Source organism: Lucilia sericata, unplaced genomic scaffold, assembly GCF_015586225.1.
Source record: "Lucilia sericata isolate MDLA Ls3-8-SP2 unplaced genomic scaffold, ASM1558622v1 Contig001847F_arrow, whole genome shotgun sequence".
Taxonomy (NCBI): Eukaryota; Metazoa; Arthropoda; class Insecta; order Diptera; family Calliphoridae; genus Lucilia; species Lucilia sericata.
In genome coordinates this window covers 21,556-46,113 of record NW_023995741.1, presented here as the reverse complement: position 1 = coordinate 46,113, position 24,558 = coordinate 21,556, and the positions used below count along the sequence as shown (strand labels likewise).

The window sequence follows — 24,558 nt, the reverse complement described above, 5'->3', positions numbered from 1 at the left end:
CTTGACTCGCCACATTACCAACAGGATATAGTATTAATCCAGTTAAAATTTACTTCTTTAGGAAAAATTAAATTCTATTTTCTTTTTATCGATTCTATTACAGGACACAAATACCAGATGTACCCTTCACATACCGGAAACACGACTTATTGGGAAGTGTGAGACAATAGTTGCAGATAGGCGATCCTAATCAAGCGAAACATTAGACCAATCTGGTCATATGGTAATCTGTTATTACTCGAACGGCTATATAGGGAGACAAAATGGATATAAAGATATGCGTTGAAAAGAAAAGTCCATTACATATTTTTCTACATCTATAATGCATTAAGGATGATATCAACTAATAAGTTTAAATCGAAGAGCTTATTGGATTGTTGGAAAGCCACAAGCGGATACCCTTATAGATTTGGTAGAAATAAATATTTATGATGAGAGAATACCAAGTAGCCAAATGAATAATGGAACAGTAGTTGAGGACACTAAATTCCTATGAAGCGGCTACAACGATAACAGTAGGAGAAGTCTCCTCATAATGAATAAATCCATGATTAGTATGAGTATAGTTATTCTTAATGGAAACACAGGTTTAGGAACAAATGAAGTCTGCATGATAATATTTTGAAATTTGTTGAGAAAATGTTTCAGTTAAGCAGAAATGTTTTTCTTTCTTCAATTTTTACATTAATAAAATGTTTAATTTAACATTATTTTAACCTAACTATTAAGCTTTAAAAAAATATTTATCTATTGCATAATTTTGGGAGTTAAAATTTAATAGTTTCAAATTATATAAATTTTTCTCAAATATTTTATCTGCTTTTTTATATAAAACGTAGACAAATCCATATCGTATATAAAAACAAATATTCAAATACATATTCACAAAAACATATGTATAAAACAGTTTGGCATAATTTGAGGCAACTAAATATTGTTTGACCTAGCAAACTTTGAGCTCTCCAGAGGTCATATTTGAGGAGTTATACATTTGTGTTTTGACCATATGGCCATATCTGTTTAAATGTATGAACAATGAAATAGTAATTTTATGTGCTATGGATGAGTTAAGGCCACACCAAATGCGAACAAAAGAAAAATGAAATATTGACAATATGCCTAAAAGAAAAACGAAAATATTAAACAATAAAAAGTTTAAAATTTTAAATATAAATACAAATATTTCTACTATGTTTGAAGAAAATCACAAACTTTTTAATTCTTTAACAAATTTGTTATATCATAAAGTTAAATGGACACTTAAGTTATACTTGTATTATTTCTATTCTATTTTAAGGCAAGAAACAGATGTCTACATATGAGGAAAGAGAAACTGTAGAGCGTCAAAAGCAAACCCTCGTGAAGTACATATGCAAAGCTACTAAGAAGTGATCCTAAACTGAAGTTGAAAACCTCCATATTAATGTTATTATTGCTAATAGCTGCCATGTTTGAGGATAATGAAGAAATTGTGAAAAAGTATTAAAAACTAAAAACTAATGATAAAATAATGAATAAACTGTAATTAAATGTCAAGTTAATTTTTTTAAATGAGTTGCACAATTTTGTTTGGTAGGTCTCTTACTATAAAAATGTATTTATATCATTGATATACAACTGCTAGTCTGGTGCTAATGCCTCCAATATCGCATATCTTCATCAGGTTCTAAACTGATCGGTAGGCATACTTTCTTACAGTTTCATAAAGTTAATATAGTTCAGCATTTCATTGGGTTTAACAATATATTTAATATAAAATCTGAATATTCAGAATATTTTCATATCATTCCTAAATTCGGCTTTGGAAAAGTAATATGTGTATAACATTTTCCATTGTTAAATATAAAATCACCACTACGTATACGTAATATTACTTTCATATGAGTAAAATCCACGTGCAAATACGACATAGTGTGCAGTTTATTTTCATTACGTCAAAGAAATACATAGAATTCAACAAAAATAAGCTTTTGTTAACAATATAAACTAATTAACTAACTTAATAACTAACTAACTAACTAACTAACTACTAACTAACTAACTAACTACTAACTAACTAACTAACTAACTAACTAACTAAACTAAACTAACTAACTACTAACTAACTAACTAACTAACTAACTAACTAACTAACTACTAACTAACTAACTAACTAACTACTAACTAACTAACTAACTAACTAACTAACTAACTAACTAACTAACTAACTAACTAACTAACTAACTAACTAACTAACTAACTAACTAACTAACTAACTAACTAACTAACTAACTAACTAACTAACTAACTAACTACTAACTACTAACTAACTACTAACTAACTAACTAACTAACTAACTAACTAACTAACTAACTAACTAACTACTAACTAACTAACTAACTAACTAACTAACTAACTATGGCTAGACTATTAACTAGACTATTACTAGACTGTGACTAAATTGTGACTAAACTGTGACTAGACTATGACTGCCAGTTAATTTTACACATTTTAAATCACCATGGACAAACAATTTGCATTTAAGATAAGAACTATTATGTGCCTGAAAAAGTATGATCAAGGCAAATGGTTGACACTTACTAGAGTGAGATAATAAGGACAAACTGTTGTACTATAATTCTAAAGATATCATAAATCGAAGTATTACATAATTATGTTTGTTCACTTCAAGTGTTTGTATACTTGTTAATGTTGTCCAGGAAAAGGTTATAGTCAGAAAAAGTCGAACGTGTAGAAAAACATGTTTTTGGCAAAGTAGATTGATACTTTGATACTCTTGTCACTAATATTAATTGAAAACATTTTGATATTTATTGGCTATTAATTTGAAATGTTAAACCAAATACATTTCAAAATTATATCTTGTGACACGATTATACTGCAAAGTGTATTCCTGCACATAGTACTAATGTTAAAAGAGGTGGATTTAAAATGAATTGTAACATTTTAATACTATTACCCTCTTCCCAGCTGAAAGTGCTTTATTTCTATTCAAATAATGTACATATATTGATGTTATACGTATGAGTGATATTTTTCAATTAATAACATTCATACGCCTCAAATGACTAATAGCAAATATTTTCATTTGATGCTTCAAAAGTCATAACTATTCACTAAAATATAAAAAATTTAGAAAAATCTAGTTTTTATTTTACTATTAACTAGACTATGAATTAGACTTTAATCTGTATCTTAAATTAGACCATGAACTAGATATATATAATGACGTAAAGTAAACATTGAACTAGACTATGAAGAAGATTAAGAAGTGGCCAACAAACTTGATTGCGAATTAGTCTATGGCGTGGCCATGAATTGGGCTATGAAATGTACTATAAACTAGATTATAAAGTGGACTGTGACGACAATGAACTGGACATTGAATTAGATTACTACCTAGAATATAAACTAGACTGATTACGATTATATTTTAGATTATTAGAAATACTGAAAACAACACTACGATAAAACTATAAACTAAAGAATAAATTTCACAGTGAACTAGAATATAACCAGACATTGATTTTACTCAAATTTAATAAAATTTTTTATAAACTACTAAATTTTTATATTGTTTTGTTCTTCTTTAGCTTGCTATCTCTGTATCATCAAGGCCAGACAGCAGTATATAGGTACAACTTAATAGAATAATTACGTGTCCTGAAATTTTATTTAAACTAATTCATTAAATGACGTCAATGATAAAAAAATAAAAATAATTCGGAAGTAAAGATTATTAATTCAACAACAAGGAACGTTTTTGAGACAAAATTTTCTCTTGTTTCCAAAATCTTAACGTAACACCTACCATTATAATAAAAGTACAATATTACGTGATTTGTATAAATGATTGTAATAAGTAAAATTTATATAAAAATTTTGTAAATTAAATTTTCTTATTACCTATATATCGCATACCTATACACATACATATGTATGTTTTGTATACAAATCCTGTCATAACACGTTTTTAGTAGACTTTTTAGTAACTTTATTAAAGTTTATCTTAGGAATGTGACAATTTCTGTGTGTGTGAGTTAAGAGTCTATTATTGTTTTATATGCCAAGATGCTGTTATTTAAATTTCTATATGAGAATTTGTTTAAACGTATTTTCTATTTTCTAAAATTTTTTGTTTAGAAAACATTAAATGACAAATATTTTTAGCCAACAGTTTCTTCTCATTGCCTAAGTTTGTTTCCTAATATTAGCTTTGTTCCTTTACTTGTCATGTTTGCAGGTTTTTACCAGAAATTGTAAAAGAGAACAAAATTGAGAAATAAAAATTGTTTTCTCTTTGCCAGAACATGCAGGTTTTAGCCAGAACATTTTTTCCTGGCAAATAGAAAAAAATTTGTCAAATAAATTATTTGTTTATAAAAATACATTGAAAACAAAAACTGTTTAAAATTTTTGATTTATTTTGATAAATAAGTATGTGTGATTGTAGTTTTTCAATTTTATTTTAATTTTAATAGAAATTTGTATGAATAAACTTCAATACAAATTCATTGAAAGTGAAATTTTGTTTTTTCTGTTCCCGTACTTTTTACAAGTACGAAGAGAAAATTCATTAATTCCCTTTAGCCAGAAAAGTTCTGGAACAAAGCTATTATGTATATTTTTAGACATTTTACATAAAATCTATTTTTGAAACAAAACAAAATTATTAAAATATTCACGTTCACTGTTCTTGACAGATTTTCCTGTAAAAGTGGTTGAAATTTATTTTTAAATTTAAAAACAAACGCTATTTACGTCATTTTATAGAAATTTTATTGTTTTTGCACATTATTTCAGGATTTTTTCCTGTAACAGCCCACCACCATGTAAATGATGGTTGACTAAAAGTTGATTTTAAAGCTTTCAAGAGAAATTTAATATTAACATATCACGAGTTAATACTAACAGTTTATTTTCAATATATTTTTTATTAATATCGAAAATGTTAAAAGAAATATTAAAGTGGAATTTAAAATATTTTAAATTCACTTTAACAAATCTACACCTGATGTGTTGCTTTTTCTATCCAATATTAAAATAATTGTTACTTTATATTTCTTGAGTACAACGTAGTTAGTCAAGACTATAGACTGTTCTATAGTCAAGACTATAGACTGTTCTATAGTCAAGATTATAGACTGTTCTATAGTCAAGACTATAGACTGTTCTATAGTCAAGACTATAGACTGTTCTATAGTCAAGACTATAGACTGTTCTATAGTCAAGACTATAGACTGTTCTATAGTCAAGACTATAGACTGTTCTATAGTCCAGACTATAGACTGTTCTATAGTCAAGACTATAGACTGTTCTATAGTCAAGACTATAGACTGTACTATAGTCAAGACTATAGACTGTTCTATAGTCAAGACTATAGACTGTTCTATAGTCAAGACTATAGACTGTTCTATAGTCAAGACTATAGATTGTTCTATAGTCAAGACTATAGATTGTTATATAGTAAAGACTATAGATAGTTCTCTATTCAAGACTATAGACTGTTCTATAGTCAAAACTATAGACTTTTCTATAGTCAAGACTATAGACTGTTCAATAGTCAAGACTATAGATTGTTATATAGTAAAGACTATAGATTGTTCTCTATTCAAGACTATAGACTGTTCTATAGTCAAGACTATAGACTGTTCTATAGTCAAGACTATAGACTGTTCTATAGTCAAGACTATAGACTGTTCTATAGTCAAGACTATAGACTGTTCTATAGTCAAGACTATAGACTGTTCTATAGTCAAGACTATAGACTGTTCTATAGTCAAGACTATAGACTGTTCTATAGTCAAGACTATAGACTGTTCTATAGTCAAGACTATAGACTGTTCTATAGTCAAGACTAGAGACTGTTCTATAATCAAGACTAGAGACTGTTCTATAATCAAGACTATAGACTGTTCTATAGTCAAGACTATAGACTGTTCTATAGTCAAGACTATAGACTGTTCTATAGTCAAGACTATAGACTGTTCTATAGTCAAGACTATAGACTGTTCTATAGTCAAGACTATAGATTGTTCTATAGTCAAAACTATAGATTGTTATATAGTAAAGACTATAGATTGTTCTCTATTCAAGACTATAGACTGTTCTATAGTCAAGACTATAGACTGTTCTATAGTCAAAACTATAGACTTTTCTATAGTCAAGACTATAGACTGTTCAATAGTCAAGACTATAGATTGTTCTATAGTCAAGACTATAGACTGTTCTATAGTCAAGACTATAGACTGGTCTATAGTCAAGACTATAGACTGTCCTATAGTCAAGACTATAGACTGTTCTATAGTCAAGACTATAGACTGTTCTATAGTCAAGACTATAGACTGTTCTATAGTCAAGACTATAGACTGTTCTATAGTCAAGACTATAGACTGTTCTATAGTCAAGACTATTAAATGTTCTATAGTCAAGACTGTGGGCTGTTCTATTGTCAAGAATATAGAATGTCCTATAGTCAAGACTGTAAAATGTTCTATAGTCAAGACTGTAGACTGTTCTATAGTCAATACCATAAACTGTTCTGTCGTCAAAACTATAGACTGTTCTATAGTCAAGACTATAGGCATGACTTGCCTGGCATGTTTACTTCTATTTATAAGATCGCTGACTGTATTTCATAAGGCCCATTATATGAATTTTAAAACTCCTTTGTAGAGCAAACTTTTGCTGGAGTTATTGTGTTTTCGTTAAATTTTTTTAAGGTTTAACTAAACTCATTTTAATCTCCTAACCTAAGCATACAAAAGGAATACCGTTACGGTTATTTTACATTTCCGCAGATTTATAGTATGTGTTTGAATTACAATTTGAAATGAAACCAAATATTGTGGATTTAAATATAAGTAAAAGCTGAGGTAGTTTTTCTAAATTATTCATAAAAAAAATTGTACAATACAATATTATGGTTTTTAGAAAAGAAATCCATTTCTTCGAAAATTATATACTTAAATTGTATTTCACTATAAACATAAAAGAACATTTTAATCTTAAAATTTAAAGGTTTAAAACTAAAATATAAAATCAAAGGTTTTCTTTTTAACTTTCTTTGAAATATTTGTTTCCCTTTGAGTTTTTTCATGAAGTTTTCAACAGATATTCTTTATAACATTCCAAGTAGATGGAAAGATTTATGAGGTTGTTGTCGTTTTAAAAGTTTTGTTCGCCATTTTTCTTTATAATCCTTAAATTGATAGCAGGACAATTGTGTTGTCTTTCTTTCAAAAGTTATTGCTTATTTCTATATTTAAAATTAAAAGAAATTGTTTTAACAAGAACATAAAATTTGCGGACTTTATTTAATAATTCTTCTATTTTATAAATTTATTCAGAAATCTTTTATATTTGTCTTTATTATTCAGAACAAACAAAATATTTTTTAGCAAAACAGTTTACACTGATTGCGTGCCAATCACTCTGATTCTGTTTCAGCTTATATTTGCGTACATTTTTGTATTTATTTTGTCGAAAATCACCCATTAATAAAACAAAAATTAAATCATTTTCAAAACATGTCAAACATTTGTAAAAATAACTAGAATTGAAAATGAAGTATGCTTTTAGGCGTTTGGGAAAATGCTCGTGATAATGAATAAAATTCACTAAAAAGAAGTATTTTATTATTATACAAACAAATACAAAAAAAAAAAAAATAAATAACTAAACAAATTGCAAAAAAATATATAAACCATTAGCGGTTCCTGAATCAATTTTGCTCTCTGGAAGACAAATATTTATTTAAGTCTGTATTTACTCAATGGCCAGAGTCATTTATTGATATATTGTTTGAATAAGAACAAAACTGTCAAAAAACTAAACTGACTAGAACTGAACTAGAACTAGAACTGAACTAGAACTGAACTAGAACTGAACTAGAACTAGAACTGAACTAGAACTGAACTAGAACTGACTAGACTAGAACTGAACTAGAACTGAACTAGAACCTAGAACTGAACTAGAACTGAACTAGAACTAGAACTGAACTAGAACTGAACTAGAACTGAACTAGAACTAGAACTGAACTAGAACTGAACTAGAACTGAACTAGAACTGAACTAGAACTGAACTAGAACTGAACTAGAACTGAACTAGAACTGAACTAGAACTGAACTAGAACTGAACTAGAACTGAACTAGAACTGAACTAGAACTGAACTAGAACTGAACTAGAACTGAACTAGAACTGAACTAGAACTGAACTAGAACTGAACTAGAACTGAACTAGAACTGAACTAGAACTGAACTAGAACTGAACTAGAACTGAACTAGAACTGAACTAGAACTGAACTAGAACTGAACTAGAACTGAACTAGAACTGAACTAGAACTGAGAACTGAACTAGAACTGAACTAGAACTGAACTAGAACTGAACTAGAACTGAACTAGAACTGAACTACTGAACTAGAACTGAACTAGAACTGAACTAGAACTGAACTAGAACTGAACTAGAACTGAACTAGAACTGAACTAGAACTGAACTAGAACTGAACTAGAACTGAACTAGAACTGAACTAGAACTGAACTAGAACTGAACTAGAACTGAACTAGAACTGAACTAGAACTGAACTAGAACTGAACTAGAACTGAACTAGAACTGAACTAGAACTGAACTAGACTGAACTAGAACTGAACTAGAACTGAACTAGAACTGAACTAGAACTGAACTAGAACTGAACTAGAACTGAACTAGAACTGAACTAGAACTGAACTAGAACTGAATGAACTAGAACTGAACTAGAACTGAACTAGAACTGAACTAGAACTGAACTAGAACTGAACTAGAACTGAACTAGAACTGAACTAGAACTGAACTAGAACTGAACTAGAACTGAACTAGAACTGAACTAGAACTGAACTAAACTGAACTAGAACTGAACTAGAACTGAACTAGAACTAGAACTGAACTAGAACTGAACTAGAACTGAACTAGAACTGAACTAGAACTGAACTAGAACTGAACTAGAACTGAACTAGAACTGAACTAGAACTGAACTAGAACTGAACTAGAACTGAACTAGAACTGAACTAGAACTGAACTAGAACTGAACTAGAACTGAACTAGAACTGAACTAGAACTGAACTAGAACTGAACTAGAACTGAACTAGAACTGAACTAGAACTGAACTAGAACTGAACTAGAACTGAACTAGAACTGAACTAGAACTGAACTAGAACTGAACTAGAACTGAACTAGAACTGAACTAGAACTGAACTAGAACTGAACTAGAACTGAACTAGAACTGAACTAGAACTGAACTAGAACTGAACTAGAACTGAACTAGAACTGAACTAGAACTGAACTAGAACTGAACTAGAACTAAACGAACTAGAACTGAACTAGAACTGAATTAGAACTGTTTCTTTCTTTTTTTACCTTCAAGTTACGCTTTTCTTTTTCTCTCCTTAATTTATGTTTTCCCTTAATTTTTTAATTATTTGTGTTATTTCAGTTCCATTAACTTTCTTTAATATTTTTGACTAAAAGCAAAGCCATGTTCATTTCTGTTACAGTTAGTAAAGTTTATTAATTAATCTTTTCATTTTCTGTGAATGCTGGAAAGTATGCTTTAGTTGAGAGAAATTTTGCATTTAAACGATAGCAAGAAGGAAAATCTCTTAAAAAGATTTGTAAGTTTTTCTTTTGTGAATTAGCAATAGACTTATTAAAAAATTATTATGACTTAAAAAGTAGTTTAATTTGTGGAAGAGTTTTATTAAATAAAAAATAAGTAAAGTTTTAAAGTAGATTACAAGAAACATACTTTTGTTGTGCTAGAGAGAAGTTTTACGAAGTTTTAAGTATCAAAAGCAATTTTTAAAATTTAAACATTTAAATTTTATTGTTATTTTAAGAATTTTAACTTTTGTGTTTGTTTTTACTCGGTATTTTCCCTCTTAACTTAATAACGAATTTCAAGTTATTCGAATGTCATTAATAAACGTTTTGAATTAAATTATGTTTATTGAATTTTCCAATATAACCCTGGAGTATAATAAAATTTGTGATGTGTGACTAACACCTAAAAGTAGGTTGTATTTACTTCTTCTGCAATACTTGTACTAAAAGCAAGTCTTACTGTATATTTTACATACAAGTAATGTTTAATTGAGTTTACAGTAAAGTATAGAAATAATAAGTGTCTTGCATTCTGACTTCGGTGGCAGTCTACAAGCAAGTTACAATGAGACAAAACATATTCATTACAATTATAATAAAGCCAACATCCAGTCGATAAATATACACTCGTTTATCATTATTGTAAAAGTCCTTAAAAAATGCTCATTTTGTTGTTGAAAGCTGCTTATTTGCATTGTGTTTTGTCTTATTCATATTTCCAAAAAGACTAGAAAACTTTAGGGGTATTGTGTTGAGAAAATAGTTGGACACCGTGTGGTATGATGAATGTAACATTTACTTGTGTTTGCATAATATCAAGTATACGCAGTGGTACACTTAACACCATATTAAATAGTAATGTTTTCTCACCGAGGAAAAGAGAGCAGCAAGTAATGAAATTAGCAACCACAGTAGAACTCGGTGATTACCTTATTATTTGCATTATAAAGTCAAACAGTTTGCTGCTTATTATCGTTAAACATTTACCTCCTAGATATTTAGTTTTAAAGTTAGTTTCACTGTTAGCCACTAGATATTTTAGTTAACATAAACAGAAATTATAATTTACTTCCTATTAAACTTTTAACCTTTAGGAGAAGTTATCTTCCAAAGAAAATGTTATCTTCACCTTTTCCCATTATACTTTCTGTTATTAGAAGAAAAAAAAACTATGTTCTATTTTTTAATAAACCAAGTGTTTTAACGGTTGTGACCTTGATTGTGTCAATTTAATACTCATTTAAAGGGATCACTTGGTGTGGTTTTGTTTAAACCTTTTTTTATTTACTATTTTTACCTATTGATTGAGTAAATAAAGTAAAAATGTGTTATTTACTATAACAAAAGTAAAGTAAAAGTTTTTAAAGGTTGAAGGTAGCAGGAGCAAAACTTAAATTGACTTCGTTAAAAACGTACATAAACTGATCCTGACAGCAGTGCTATGGTAAGAGCAACTCTATTATTTCATAAAGGCAATCAAAAGGAAAAATACGTGTAAGTGCCGGTTCACACAGGGAAACTTTTTTTTGGAAACTTTTGATGTTGTGTGTGGGAGAGTGCGATGGTTGATATTTCGTTCTCTTTTCTGACACACAACATGTTTCCCAAAAAAAAATTCCCCTGTTTGAACCGGCACTAAATGAAAGAGACGAAGCACTTGTACAGTTAAATGTTTGGTTCAAGTTATGTAAAGTAGAGCTTTTTGCAACTAACCAACCATAGTCTAGTCATAGTCTAGTCATAGTCTAGTCATAGTCTAGTCATAGTAGTCATAGTCTAGTCATAGTCTAGTCATAGTCTAGTCATAGTCTAGTCCATAGTCTAGTCATAGTCTAGTCATAGTCTAGTCATAGTCTAGTCATAGTCTAGTCATAGTCTAGTCATAGTCTAGTCATAGTCTAGTCATAGTCTAGTCATAGTCTAGTCATAGTCTAGTCATAGTCTAGTCATAGTCTAGTCATAGTCTAGTCATAGTCTAGTCATAGTCTAGTCATAGTCTAGTCATAGTCTAGTCATAGTCTAGTCATAGTCTAGTCATAGTCTAGTCATAGTCTAGTCATAGTCTAGTCATAGTCTAGTCATAGTCTAGTCATAGTCTAGTCATAGTCTAGTCATGGTCTAGTCATAGTCTAGTCATAGTCTAGGCATAAGTCTAGTCATAGTCTAGTCAATAGTCTAGTCATAGTCAGTCATAGTCATAGTCATAGTTCGTCATAGTCTAGTCATAGTCTAGTCATAGTCTAGTCATGTCCTAGTCATAGGTCTAGTCATAGTCATAGTCTAGTCATAGTCTAGTCATAGTCTAGTCATACGAAGTCATACTAGTCATAGTCTAGTCCAATAGTCTAGTCATAGTCTAGTATAGTCTAGTCATAGTCCTAGTCATAGTCTATCATAGTCTAGTCATAGTCTAGTCATAGTCTAGTCAAGAGTCTAGTCTAGTCTAGTATGTCATAGTCTAGTCATAGTCATAGTCTAGTCATAGTCTAGTCATAGTCTAGTCATAGTCTAGTCATAGTCTAGTCATAGTCTAGTCATAGTCTAGTCATAGTCTAGTCATAGTCTAGTCATAGTCTAGTCATAGTCTAGTCATAGTCTAGTCATAGTCTAGTCATAGTCTAGTCATAGTCTAGTCATAGTCTAGTCATAGTCTAGTCATAGTCTAGTCATAGTCTAGTCATAGTCTAGTCATAGTCTAGTCATAGTCTAGTCATAGTCTAGTCATAGTCTAGTCATAGTCTAGTCATAGTCTAGTCATAGTCTAGTCATAGTCTAGTCATAGTCTAGTCATAGTCTAGTCATAGTCTAGTCATAGTCTAGTCATAGTCTAGTCATAGTCTAGTCATAGTCTAGTCATAGTCTAGTCATAGTCTAGTCATAGTCTAGTCAAGTCTAGTCATAGTCTAGTCATTACTATCTGTAAGTAAACATATATTTAAGCATGTTTACCTTTACACATATTAAAACGTATTTGTTCTCCCAATTACCTTCATCAAATATCTGAATTCCTATCATATAGATTTGCTGTCACTAGCAGTTTATAACCGCTTTTAAGGATCCAAATTAAATGTTTGCTTTTGCTACCTTTAACCTTTAAAAGTTTTTCTTTTTCGCTCATTTTGCTTGAGTAAATAATAATTTTGACACTTTATTTACTAAACCAATAAAAGGAAAGTGAGAAAAGGTAAAAATAGTGAACGAATGAATGTAAGTTTATCCAAAGAAAACCATAAGCCACCGTAAGTGAGCTATTTCAATTAAACGTTAAGGTAAACACAATTAAGGCCACAGGCGTTAAGAACACTTGGTCTAGGAAAAAATTACACAATTTGTTTTTGTTTCTACAAATAACAAGAAAACTAAAAAGAAGTGTTATGGTAAAAGGTTAAGATAATATTATCTTTAGAATATATTTTCTCCTAAATGTTAACTGTTTAATAAAAAAAATTATTTTAATTAATAAAATGTTTTCCTGCGAAATGTTAATACATTAAATATTTTGCAAAATAAACAGGAAAGATCATCAATACAATTCACCCAATACTACTCCCGCTGTTAACAATTTAATTTCTACACCTGCTGTTCTGTTCAGCACTCTCTCTTATTATTTGTGAGGAAACATACACTACTATGTAAAAATAAAGTGCAAAGTTTACCACTGCGTATACTTAATATTGTGCCAACTCAAGTCAAAGTCAGATCAATCATACCACATGGTGGACAACTATTTTCACATCAAAATATATATAATATATTTTTCTCTTAAACCTCTATACTTAGTTTGCTAGACTTTATGGAAGTGCAAATAAGAAAAAACACAATGCAAATAAACAGCTGTCAACAACAATATGAACAGTTTTAAGGACTTTTGCAAGAATTATAAATGATTGTTTGTTTATCGACAACAAACTATAAGTATCATTGAAGTAATAACAATTATGATTAGTAGTAACAATAAACTTAATATTGTACATTTAGTACAAGACTGACATAATTCAAAATTCGTGTTTTCTTTAAATTGTTTTCGGTGTGATAACGATATGTTATACTAACCGTTAAATCTAAAGCTTATGTTTTCACTAGTTTAAATAATGATTAAAATTGTAATAGCACACATTAGTTTTAATTTTAAAATCCAATGATTTATTTTAAATTTATTTATGAGTAACAATCTCCAGGAAAAGATTTTTGGAGGATTTCTTTCTTTAAATGGTACTTTTTGGTTTTTATACAATATTGAAACTTGAGACACATCACCACACAAATGCTGAAGGAATGACAATTTATAAGAGTGGATTTTTTGGTACCATTTCATTCTTTTTCATATAATTTCCCAGCAAAAAAATAACTTCGAAAGGAAGACATATTATTAAGTATACGCAATGGTAGCCTTTGAATTTGTTTCGGCAATTTTTTTTTTTTTTTTTTTTTTTTTTTTTTGTAATTTTCATGTTCAATATCAACATAACTGAAAGGACACATCACGCAGCAGCAAAGAATATTTAAGGTTTCTTCCTATTTTTCCATTCCTACTTAAAATATTGAAGTCAATTGAAAAACAATAAGGGTTTTCATTTAAACGTTCAAAACCCTCGTAAACTGTGCAACCTGTGCATGTTTCCATTCTCGCAATTGAATTGTATGAAAATTGATTTGCACAACCCTTATAAGTTTGAGCGACTATTTAGACTGGCAATTTCTCATACTTTTTTGTTTAAATAATTAATTTTTTATTTTTTAATTTCGTTTGACTTAGTTTTTAAATGTTTACAAATATTGTAATTGAACAGAATTCTTAAGCGTTTAAATGAAAACCCTTAATATAATTTTTTAACAATTTCATTATTGAATCACCTTTTCAAGGCTTCTGATATTTAGAAAGATGTTCTCTTTCCAAGTAGTTCTGGGTAATTGCCAAGATTTTATCTTCCACTTAAAGATATTACTGGATACAAAACATGAATATTCTGGATTGATTTTAAGTGGCTCCTCATGACTTTATAATGTAATCAAATAAGATTTTTCTATTAAGTAGTTTTATACCAAACACTTTTGTATTTCATTCAAAATTGTATTTCATATTTACTTGTTACATTTTCTATTGACTTTTATTCGATTATCCTTTTTCTTAAGAAATATAAAATACTTTTACTCGAAACAATATCACAAGAAAATTTACACTGCAAGTATTAGTTTATTACATACTTCCTCTTAAAAGAAATAAGGCAACTTCCTGCTTAACAAGTTTCAAAAACTTACAATGTAACAGCAGCATTTTGTCTAGAGATTAAATTAAAATACCTTTAATTGTATGTTAAGTGAGTGGTAAAAAAGGTGCTGGAATAGAAATAAACTAGACAAGCTTGTTAGATGGATAACATAAGAAGGAAAATATTCCAAATTTAAGTAAAAAAATAATAGTAGATAAAACTTAAAACAGAAGTTCTACAATATTATCAAAATGTTGATAGCACTTTATAACAGTTAAAACTGTTATACTTGCTTCAATGAATAATAAGTAGCAGCAGTATGATAGTTGCATAAAAGACCTTTCTTTTTAAAATAATTAAAACTGTTATACTCTACATTACACTTTTATAATCAAATGTTAACAAATTTACCTTTGGACAGGATTTCAATTGTTTAGCAAAGCACTTATCTTTAAAGAAAAACTGTTATAATTTTGTTTAATATTAGTCTCTCAGCTTTGCCCTTTTTTATCCTTTAAACAGCTGTTTTGTTTTCTTATGAGAAATTTTCAAAATATGCGTCAACAAGTCTCTCACATAAATATTATGTTAAGAATAATGGCAACAGACAACTGTTATACAGACACACTCAATAGCACAAGTATTGCTCCTGCTTTCTATTGTGCTCTCATTAAAGCTCTCTTCATGTGTTTTTTGTAGATATAAAAACATGTTTTCTTAGACAGGAAACTTTAGTAGCAGTTTAACTTCCGATGGTTTGTCTCGTGCATTAAACAATCTTTAAAATTCGTAGAAATAATAAAAAATAGAAATAAAAGAAGAAATTTAATAATAAATAAAAAGTAAAAGAAATGTAATGTTTAAAAATTAATGACTGAACTCAATTAATCATTAACAATGAAAAATGAGAATATAAAAAAGTGAAATTATTTTAAACAATAAAAAAATGTCCTGAATTTTTAAAAACAAGTAAAATAAATGAAATAAAAGAATACTAAAATCTGGCCAAATTATTTTACGGACAAGTTTTGTGAATTAAACGAAAAAAGTTTATATAAATATACAAAAACTCAAATGCAAAATTGTCTATACAAATTCCTTGTGAAATGAAAAGTTCTACCAAATTAATGGTTTGATTGAAAAACAAATATTTTATTAAAATTTGTTAAATATTTGGAATATAACTGGGAGATTAACTGCAATACTTTGAACACATTTGCTGCTTTATTAAGCATATATGTAATTTCTTTATTCCACCTTGTGCTTTAAAAATTGTTTAGTTTTGTTAAGACTTATTTGTCTTCTTTGGATTTCAATCTTTTGTATATTAATATCTTCAGTTTTAAGGTAATTTTAATCAAAGGAGTGTTTCATTGCAGACTACAGCAGGCGTATGAGTACTTTTTGATTTTCAAATATCACTCATACGTATACGTATCAAATTGTACTCTTACGCCTGCACTAGTCTGCAATGAAATACTCCTTTTATTACGTACTGCATTTTTAGCGAATGTTTTTTGCTGTTTAAGTTAAATTAGTAAAATAAGGTGCTTTCAGGCGTAATGCTGCAAGCTTCGAACTAATTTAATTCTTAGCTAAACGTTCAGTTTAAAATTCTAATGATGCCTTCAACAAACTTTTATCTCAAATATGTTTTACTTACTCATGCTTAGAAGCTGCAATCCAATGGAAATACATTTTAAATTAATTTTAATAGATGTCAGATTAGTGTCTGACTTACATCCGTTATGTTGTAGTTTAGTCTTTTATAACAATGAGTGAAAATTATTTCGAAAGGTTCAAAAACTAAAAACTTTCACTTTGTGCATTTACTCAACAAATCAGATTTTTTTGATAAAAGTATCTAATGTTTAAGTTAGAGGAATGTTTAAGAACAATGAATAATAGAAAATATTGACTTTTACAAACCAAACGGCAAAACTTTATGATAAAGAGAGGGCAACCATAAATCCTTAAAAACCAAGAGTTCATATAAAGTTTAAAAACATCATGTAAATGTCTAAAAATATAATTCAAAATGTAATAATAAAATAATACTTATTTCTGTAAGAAAAGTAATACTGACAAGTCCATCCATTATTAAATGAAGGAAGAAATTTTAGTAAAATATCTACAAAAGAAATAAACATAAAAACTCCTTGCATAAATAAAACAATATAAAAAGAAACATAACAAAAACAATAAAACAACAAGAGATTTCAGTGAAGAAGAACAATATTAAAGTAAAAGTACAATAATGGAAAAAAAAATATACAAACAACTTTCCAACAAATAAGATTAAGAATTTTGGACATATGTGGCATAGTGGTCTAAACTCTAAATTTTTGTTTAAATTTGTTCTAGTTCTGTTCTAGTTCTGTTCTAGTTCTGTTCTAGTTCTGTTCTAGTTCTGTTCTAGTTCTGTTCTAGTTCTGTTCTAGTTCTGTTCTAGTTCTGTTCTAGTTCTGTTCTAGTTCTGTTCTAGTTCTGTTCTAGTTCTGTTCTAGTTCTGTTCTAGTTCTGTTCTAGTTCTGTTCTAGTTCTGTTCTAGTTCTGTTCTAGTTCTGTTCTAGTTCTGTTCTAGTTCTGTTCTAGTTCTGTTCTAATTCTGTTCTAGTTCTCTTCTAGTTCTATTCCAGTTCTGTTCTAGTTCTGTTCTAGTTCTGTTCTAGTTCTGTTCTAGTTCTGTTCTAGTTCTGTTCTAGTTCTGTTCTAGTTCTGTTCTAGTTCTGTTCTAGTTCTGTTCTAGTTCTGTTCTAGTTCTGTTCTAGTCTGTTCTAGTCTGTTCTAGTTCTGTTCTAGTTCTGTTCTAGTTCTGTTCTAGTTCTGTTCTAGTTCTGTTCTAGTTCTGTTCTAGTTCTGTTCTAGTTCTGCTCTAGTTCTGTTCTAGTTCTGTTCTAGTTCTGTTCTAGTTCTGTTCTAGTTCTTTTCTAGTTCTGTCTAGCTCTGTTCTAGTTCAGTTCTAGTTCTATTCTAGTTCTGTTCTAGTTCTGTTCTAGTTCTATTCTAGTTCTGTTCTAGTTCTGTTCTGTTCTAGTTCTGTTCTGTTCTAGTTCTGTTCTAGTTCTGCTCTTGTTTTGTTCTAGTTCTGTTGTAGTTATGTTCTAGTTCTGTTCTAGTTCTGTTTTAGTTCTACTTCTGTTCTAGTTATGTTCTAGTTATGTTCAAGTTCTGTTCTAGTTCTGTTCTAGTTCTGTTCTAGTTCTTTTCCAGTTCATTTCCAGTTCAGCTTTTAGATGCTGGTTCATACTTTATACAATTTTAATGAAATTATTTAAATAATTAATACACTTCAAAAATCCTTGTTAAGTTTTAACCTTTCATTTTAGCTTAAATTAGCTAAAATTTACAATTTGTTCACACTCTACTTGCGGTAATTTTGAAAAAAACAAGACAAAATTAAAATTACATGCTTTTAGGCGCATGGTTGAATATGTGTAAACAAACATTATCATATGCTTGTTTGTATTGTAAAAAGGGACTTATTTAGTAAGTATATATATTTTTCGTCGCCCTTCATCTCTCTCAAGTAGGATTTTTTTGTTTACTTTAATATATGTACATATATACACATGTATGTATATTTTTTCATGATTTTGTTATTTTAATAATATGCAGAGCAAATTGTTGTTTCTTCAATGGTTTTGTTATTTTTGTTGAAATATTTAAAAAAAAAAAACTAAAGAGGATATTGGAACACGTGTATATTATGATGGATTCATTTACATACATTACATTTTATCTAAGAAAAATCTCCAAAATTTTTAAAAATTATTAAGTTAAAAATTTGTTTACCATAAATTATAATTTTTTTCAAAATTTCCAAAATCTTTCTATTTGAAAACAGGAGGACAATATCGTTAACATATGTCCTCTTTATAATAATGATTATTAGTACCAGTATTGTGTTAATTTAAACATTTTTATAACTGACAAATATTAACAGTCACTTGCAAATTGCTGTGATACCACAATATTTGCAAGTTAAAATGCTGCAAAAATAATTGAACAAAAAAATTATTTTGAATATTTTAAAGGATTATATAAAAAACTACAATAAGAGATATTTTATTATAGAGGCTTCTGATAAAATAAGACATTTTATTATAAAGGGCTTAAATATTCATTGAAAAATACAAATTTAATTAAAAGTTTTAAACCATTAAGAATTATGTTTTCTTTTAATTAAACTTATAGATGTATATTTTTACATTTAAGTTACCTATAATCCAACCCAATTATTAATTAATAAACCTTGCTCACTTCAGAAAACGTAAAAAACGAGCTACTTATAGTAAAATATATATTTTTTAATTAATTATATGTTTTGCTATTCTGCATTTTCATATTAGTTTGGAATATAATGTAAAGGGTAGACATTTGGTTTCTTTATATTTCACAATAATGAATAAACAATATTCTGAGCAAAACTGTTTAAACCATTGAGATGAAATAATTGATAATAAATACGAGAAGTTCTGGAAAACACCCAGAACCGCTGGGAAAGTGGATTCTATGTAAACGTGTGTTTTTGTCTAAATGTCATTAGCCTTGAATTGTTTTCTAATACAAATAAACTTGTCAACAGAATGTTTTGTTATTGAACTTTGTTAAATATTTTAATCGGGAATGGAAGGAAAGGTAGGAGCCTTGAAATATGGTGTACTATTGCGTGATATTACCTTATAAGTATTTGATATTGAAACGCATTTTGAAAAAAAAATATGGAAAATTTTCAATAAAATAGAAAGGCAGAACGAACGAAACGAACGAAAGAACGAAACGAAAAAACGAACGAACGAACGAACGAAAACGAACGAACGAACGAACGAACGAAGAACGAACGAACGAACGAACGAACGAACGAACGAACGAACGAACGAAGAACGAACGAACGAACGAACGAACGAACGCGAACGAACAAAGAACGAACGAACGAACGAACGAACGAACGAACGAACGAACGAACGAAGAACGAACGAACGAACGAACGAACGAACGAACGAAACGAACGAACGAACGAACGAACGAACGAAACGAACGAACGAACGAACGAACGAACGAACGAAGACGAACGAACGAACGAACGAAAACGAACGAACGAACGAACGAAACGAACAACGAACGAACGACGAACGAACGAACGAACGAACGAAAGAACGAAAAGAACGAACGAAAACGAACGAACGAACGAACGAACGAACGAACAACGAACGAACGAACGAACAACGAACTAACGAACGAACGAACGAAACGAACGAACGAACGAACGAACGAACGAAACGAAAACGAAAGAACGAACGAACGAACGAAAAGAACGAAGAAACGAACTAACGAACGAACAACGAACGAACGAACGAACGAAAGAACGAACGAACGAACGAACGAACGAACGAACGAACGAACGAACGAACGAACGAACGAACGAACGAACGAACGAACGAAACTAACGAAAACTAACGAACGAACGAACGAAAACGAACGAACGAACGAACGAACGAACGAACGAACAACTAACGAACGAACGAACGAACGAACGAACGAACGAACGAACGAACGAACGAACGAACGAACGAACGAACGACAAACACGAACTAACGAACGAACGAACGAACGAAACGAACGAACGAAACGAACGAAACGAACGAACGAACGAACGAAACGAACGAACAACGAACGAACGAACGAAACGAACGAACGAACGAACGAACGAAACGAAGAACTAACGAACGAACGAAACGAACGAACGAACAACGAACTACACTAACTAACTAACGTAACCTAACTAATAATAACTAACTAACTAACTAACGAACGAACGAACTAACTAACTAACTAAAACTAACTAACTAACGAACTAACTAACTAACTAAACTAAACTAACTAACTAACTAACTAACTAACTAACCTAACTAACTACTAACACTAACTAACTAAACTAACTAACTACTACTGAACGAACTAACTAACTAACGAACGAACTAACTAACCTAACTAACTAACTAACTAACAACTAACTAACTAACTAACAACTAACTAACTAACTAACGAACTAACTAACTAACCTAACTAACTAACTAACTAACTACATAACTTAACTAACTAACTAACTAACTAACTAACTAACTAACTACTAACTACTAATAACTAACTAACTAACTAACTAACTAACTAACTAACTAACTACACAACTAACTAACTAACTAACGAACTAACTAACTAACTAACTAACTATAGTCGCGTTCTATAGGGAATCGTCCCCTAAAATCTAGCTGTTGTTTTCATTAGTTTTACAACTACAGGACGTGTGAATTATATTAATTACAGGGTTGGGTACAAATACTTTTAAAGAATTGTATTTCCTTTAATAATTTACACACAGGCCGACAAATTTTTAGCCCAGACACCAAAGAATATTAGTCTTAAGGAGTTGGGCCTATTTGGCCCTTTTTGAGACGTTATAACAGCACCAAGACACCTTCATTTATTAAGTGTTGTATGTCGTCTACAAGTACATTCTGTCAGCTTTAAAATAAACATCTGAGATATCTTCCTTATTTTTCGAGATATCAGCACATAAAGCTTGATACAACAATAAATTGACAAAATCAGAATTTTTTCATACATTTCGCCTATATTTTACGAAAAACTTATACATTGAAATTTTCAAAAATTTGGTCTATAAAAATAGTTGCTGGCATATCATCGGTTGAAGTTGACGGGTGGACAGATATCGTCAAATCAAATAAGAAAGTGTTTTTGAGTCGATTGATACATCCGTTTTCTCGTTATAAACAATATTTACATAATACCCTTCTCACTGTAGTAAAGTAGGTTATAAAAACCACAAATATGCTGAAAGCCCTGTGTTATTCGGTTTATATAGGAAGGAGAAAGATAATATTTCAGATGTTAAGCCTTCTTTTTAAAGCTGACAAAAAGGAATTTCATATGATATAGAACATTATATAAATAAGGTTGTCTTTAAAATATCAGGACATCTCGAATCTCAAATGCGATGGAGAAAATCTGAATCAGATTCGGATTCAGCGTGGCTCAGTTCTTTAGAAAAGTATTAAATAGTCTCAGGCTTTAGACTTTTTCAAAATTTGTAGGCCCGTGTTATTATTTTAAAATAATTAAGATCACAGAGTAAAATGCTGACTAAATATACATATATGTACATATGCTGGAATCTATCGATCGAACTATAATTGACAAATATTATATTCTCTGTAAAATTCAGTAAGAACAATATTTAGAATAATGAGTAAATAAATACGTATGTAAATATTAACAAAAAAGCAACTCATTCTTAATAATTTAAAAAAATTTATGTTAAATTCATTGGTAAAACTCTAAAAAAATAAAATAGAAATAACAATTAAAATATAAATGGAAAACAAAAAACCACAATACTTAATAATAACAATAATAATTAAAATAATAAAAACCAAACAAAAACTCATTTATTTCCTAAAAACAATAAAACATTTCAACAAAAGCCATCAGACCAACATGACAGAAAACAAAGATAAAATTAGTGACAAGGATAAAGAAAAGAAAAATGAACCTGAAATGGAAAAAGAACAGGAAAAGCAGTCACAGCAACAACAACTTCAAACACAAATCGCACAAAAAGAGCAGCAACATAAAACAGAACAACATGACAGGTAAGTTGTTTAATTTCAATTTAAATTTAAAAAAAGAATTTGGACAACTTGTGTAAATAATTGTTATAAATACCAAGATAAATACAAAATCTTGTTTTAAAATATTTGTATAAAAAATAATCATCTCTACAAAAAAATTCTGTAAATTTCACATATTGAACTACAAGACGTATAATTGTTATTTAAAACAATTACATATGACGTATACGTACCATTAAACCGAAATTCTAATTAAATGTACAAATTGTATGAAGATTATTTTGTACGCAAATCACGACATTCGCATTGCAATTATGAATTGTACACAAAACATACAACTATAAAAACTTCATTCAAAATACATCAAGTTATTCAACCATGATTATACAATTTATTAATTATATCCTGTGTGAACTAACTACATAATATATTACATGACATAATGACAGTTTAACAACCACAAATTAATCTATAATTAGTAACGTACACATTCCGGCTTTTTGTTTTTCTTTCTTTACAATTTTGTCTTAAATTTCACACTAAAAGCCACCAAATACGCAAACATATTTTCAGGGTTTCCATTTAATAATTTTTGGTCATATGTTTTTTCTATAAAAATCCACTTTATATTCTCAAACATTTCTAAAATTTTACTTTAGATTGTCTCAACAGGATTTTATGCTTTATATTAAACTTGTCCCTATAAATATGCATGATTATTTGTTGTCTATGTCTGAGTCCTTTAATAATATGTTGTTATGTCTGCTATACAAATACTAATGGCAACAACACATTTGCTGACAGAAAATCATTTGTTAACATCTCTAAGCAATATCTTGAAGCAACAAGTTGGTACAAACAATAAAATTAAAAAATAAAAATTAAAATAAGGCAGAAAATTATAGTCAGAGTCTAGTAAGAGTCTAGTCATAGTCTAGTCATAGTCTAGTCATAGTCTAGTCATAGTCTAGTCATAGTCTAGTCATAGTCTAGTCATAGTCTAGTCATAGTCTAGTCATAGTCTAGTCATAGTCTAGTCATAGTCTAGTCATAGTCTAGTCAGTCTAGTCATAGTCTAGTCATAGTCTAGTCATAGTCTAGTCATAGTCTAGTCATAGTCTAGTCATAGTCTAGTCATAGTCTAGTCATAGTCTAGTCATAGTCTAGTCATAGTCTAGTCATAGTCTAGTCATAGTCTAGTCATAGTCTAGTCATAGTCTAGTCATAGTCTAGTCATAGTCTAGTCATAGTCTAGTAGTCTAGTCATAGTCTAGTCATAGTCTAGTCATAGTCTAGTCATAGTCTAGTCATAGTCTAGTCATAGTCTAGTCATAGTCTAGTCATAGTCTAGTCATAGTCTAGTCATAGTCTAGTCATAGTCTAGTCATAGTCTAGTCATAGTCTAGTCATAGTCTGTCTAGTCCTAGTCATAGTCTAGTCATAGTCTAGTCCATAGTCTAGTCCATAGTCCTAGTCATAGTCTAGTCATAGTCTAGTCATAGTCTAGTCATAGTACTAGTCATAGTCTAGTCATAGTCTAGTCATAGTCTAGTCATAGTCTAGTCATAGTCTAGTCATAGTCTAGTCATAGTCTAGTCAATAGTCTAGTCATAGTCTAGTCATAGTCTAGTCATAGTCTAGTCATAGTCTAGTCATAGTCTAGTCATAGTCTAGTCATAGCTATTAGTCATAGTCTTAGTCATAGTCTAGTCATAGTCTAGTCATAGTCTAGTCATAGTCTAGTCATAGTCTAGTCATAGTCATAGTCTAGTCATAGTCTAGTCATAGTCTAGTCATAGTCTAGTCATAGTCTAGTCATAGTCTAGTCATAGTCTAGTCATAGTCTAGTCATAGTCTAGTCATAGTCTAGTCATAGTCTAGTCATAGTCTAGTCATAGTCTAGTCATAGTCTAGTCATAGTCTAGTCATAGTCTAGTCATAGTCTAGTCTAGTCATAGTCTAGTCTAGTCATAGTCTAGTCTAGTCTAGTCTAGTCATAGTCTAGTCATAGTCTAGTCATAGTCTAGGCATAGTCTAGTCATAGTCTAGTCATAGTCTAGTCA

At 29.6% G+C, this 24,558-nt stretch overlaps 1 protein-coding gene across 4 annotated transcripts in view; it reads left to right on the top strand.

Annotated features, from left to right (window-relative positions):
- Positions 1 to 102: 102 nt before the first annotated feature.
- Positions 103 to 24,558, top strand: part of LOC119612848 — a 41,701-nt gene continuing 17,245 nt past the window's right edge. The window contains exons 1-3 of one of the 4 annotated variants that reach the window (XM_037968724.1): positions 103 to 223; positions 1,298 to 1,479; positions 22,349 to 22,516. In XM_037968724.1, coding sequence (XP_037824652.1) covers positions 1,424 to 1,479; positions 22,349 to 22,516 — 224 coding nt within the window. In that variant the 5' untranslated portion in view covers positions 103 to 223; positions 1,298 to 1,423. Of the gene's footprint in view, positions 555 to 1,297; positions 1,480 to 22,233; positions 22,517 to 24,558 lie in introns of those variants that run through there. The other 3 variants (XM_037968723.1, XM_037968721.1, XM_037968720.1) reach the window with 3 other exon arrangements.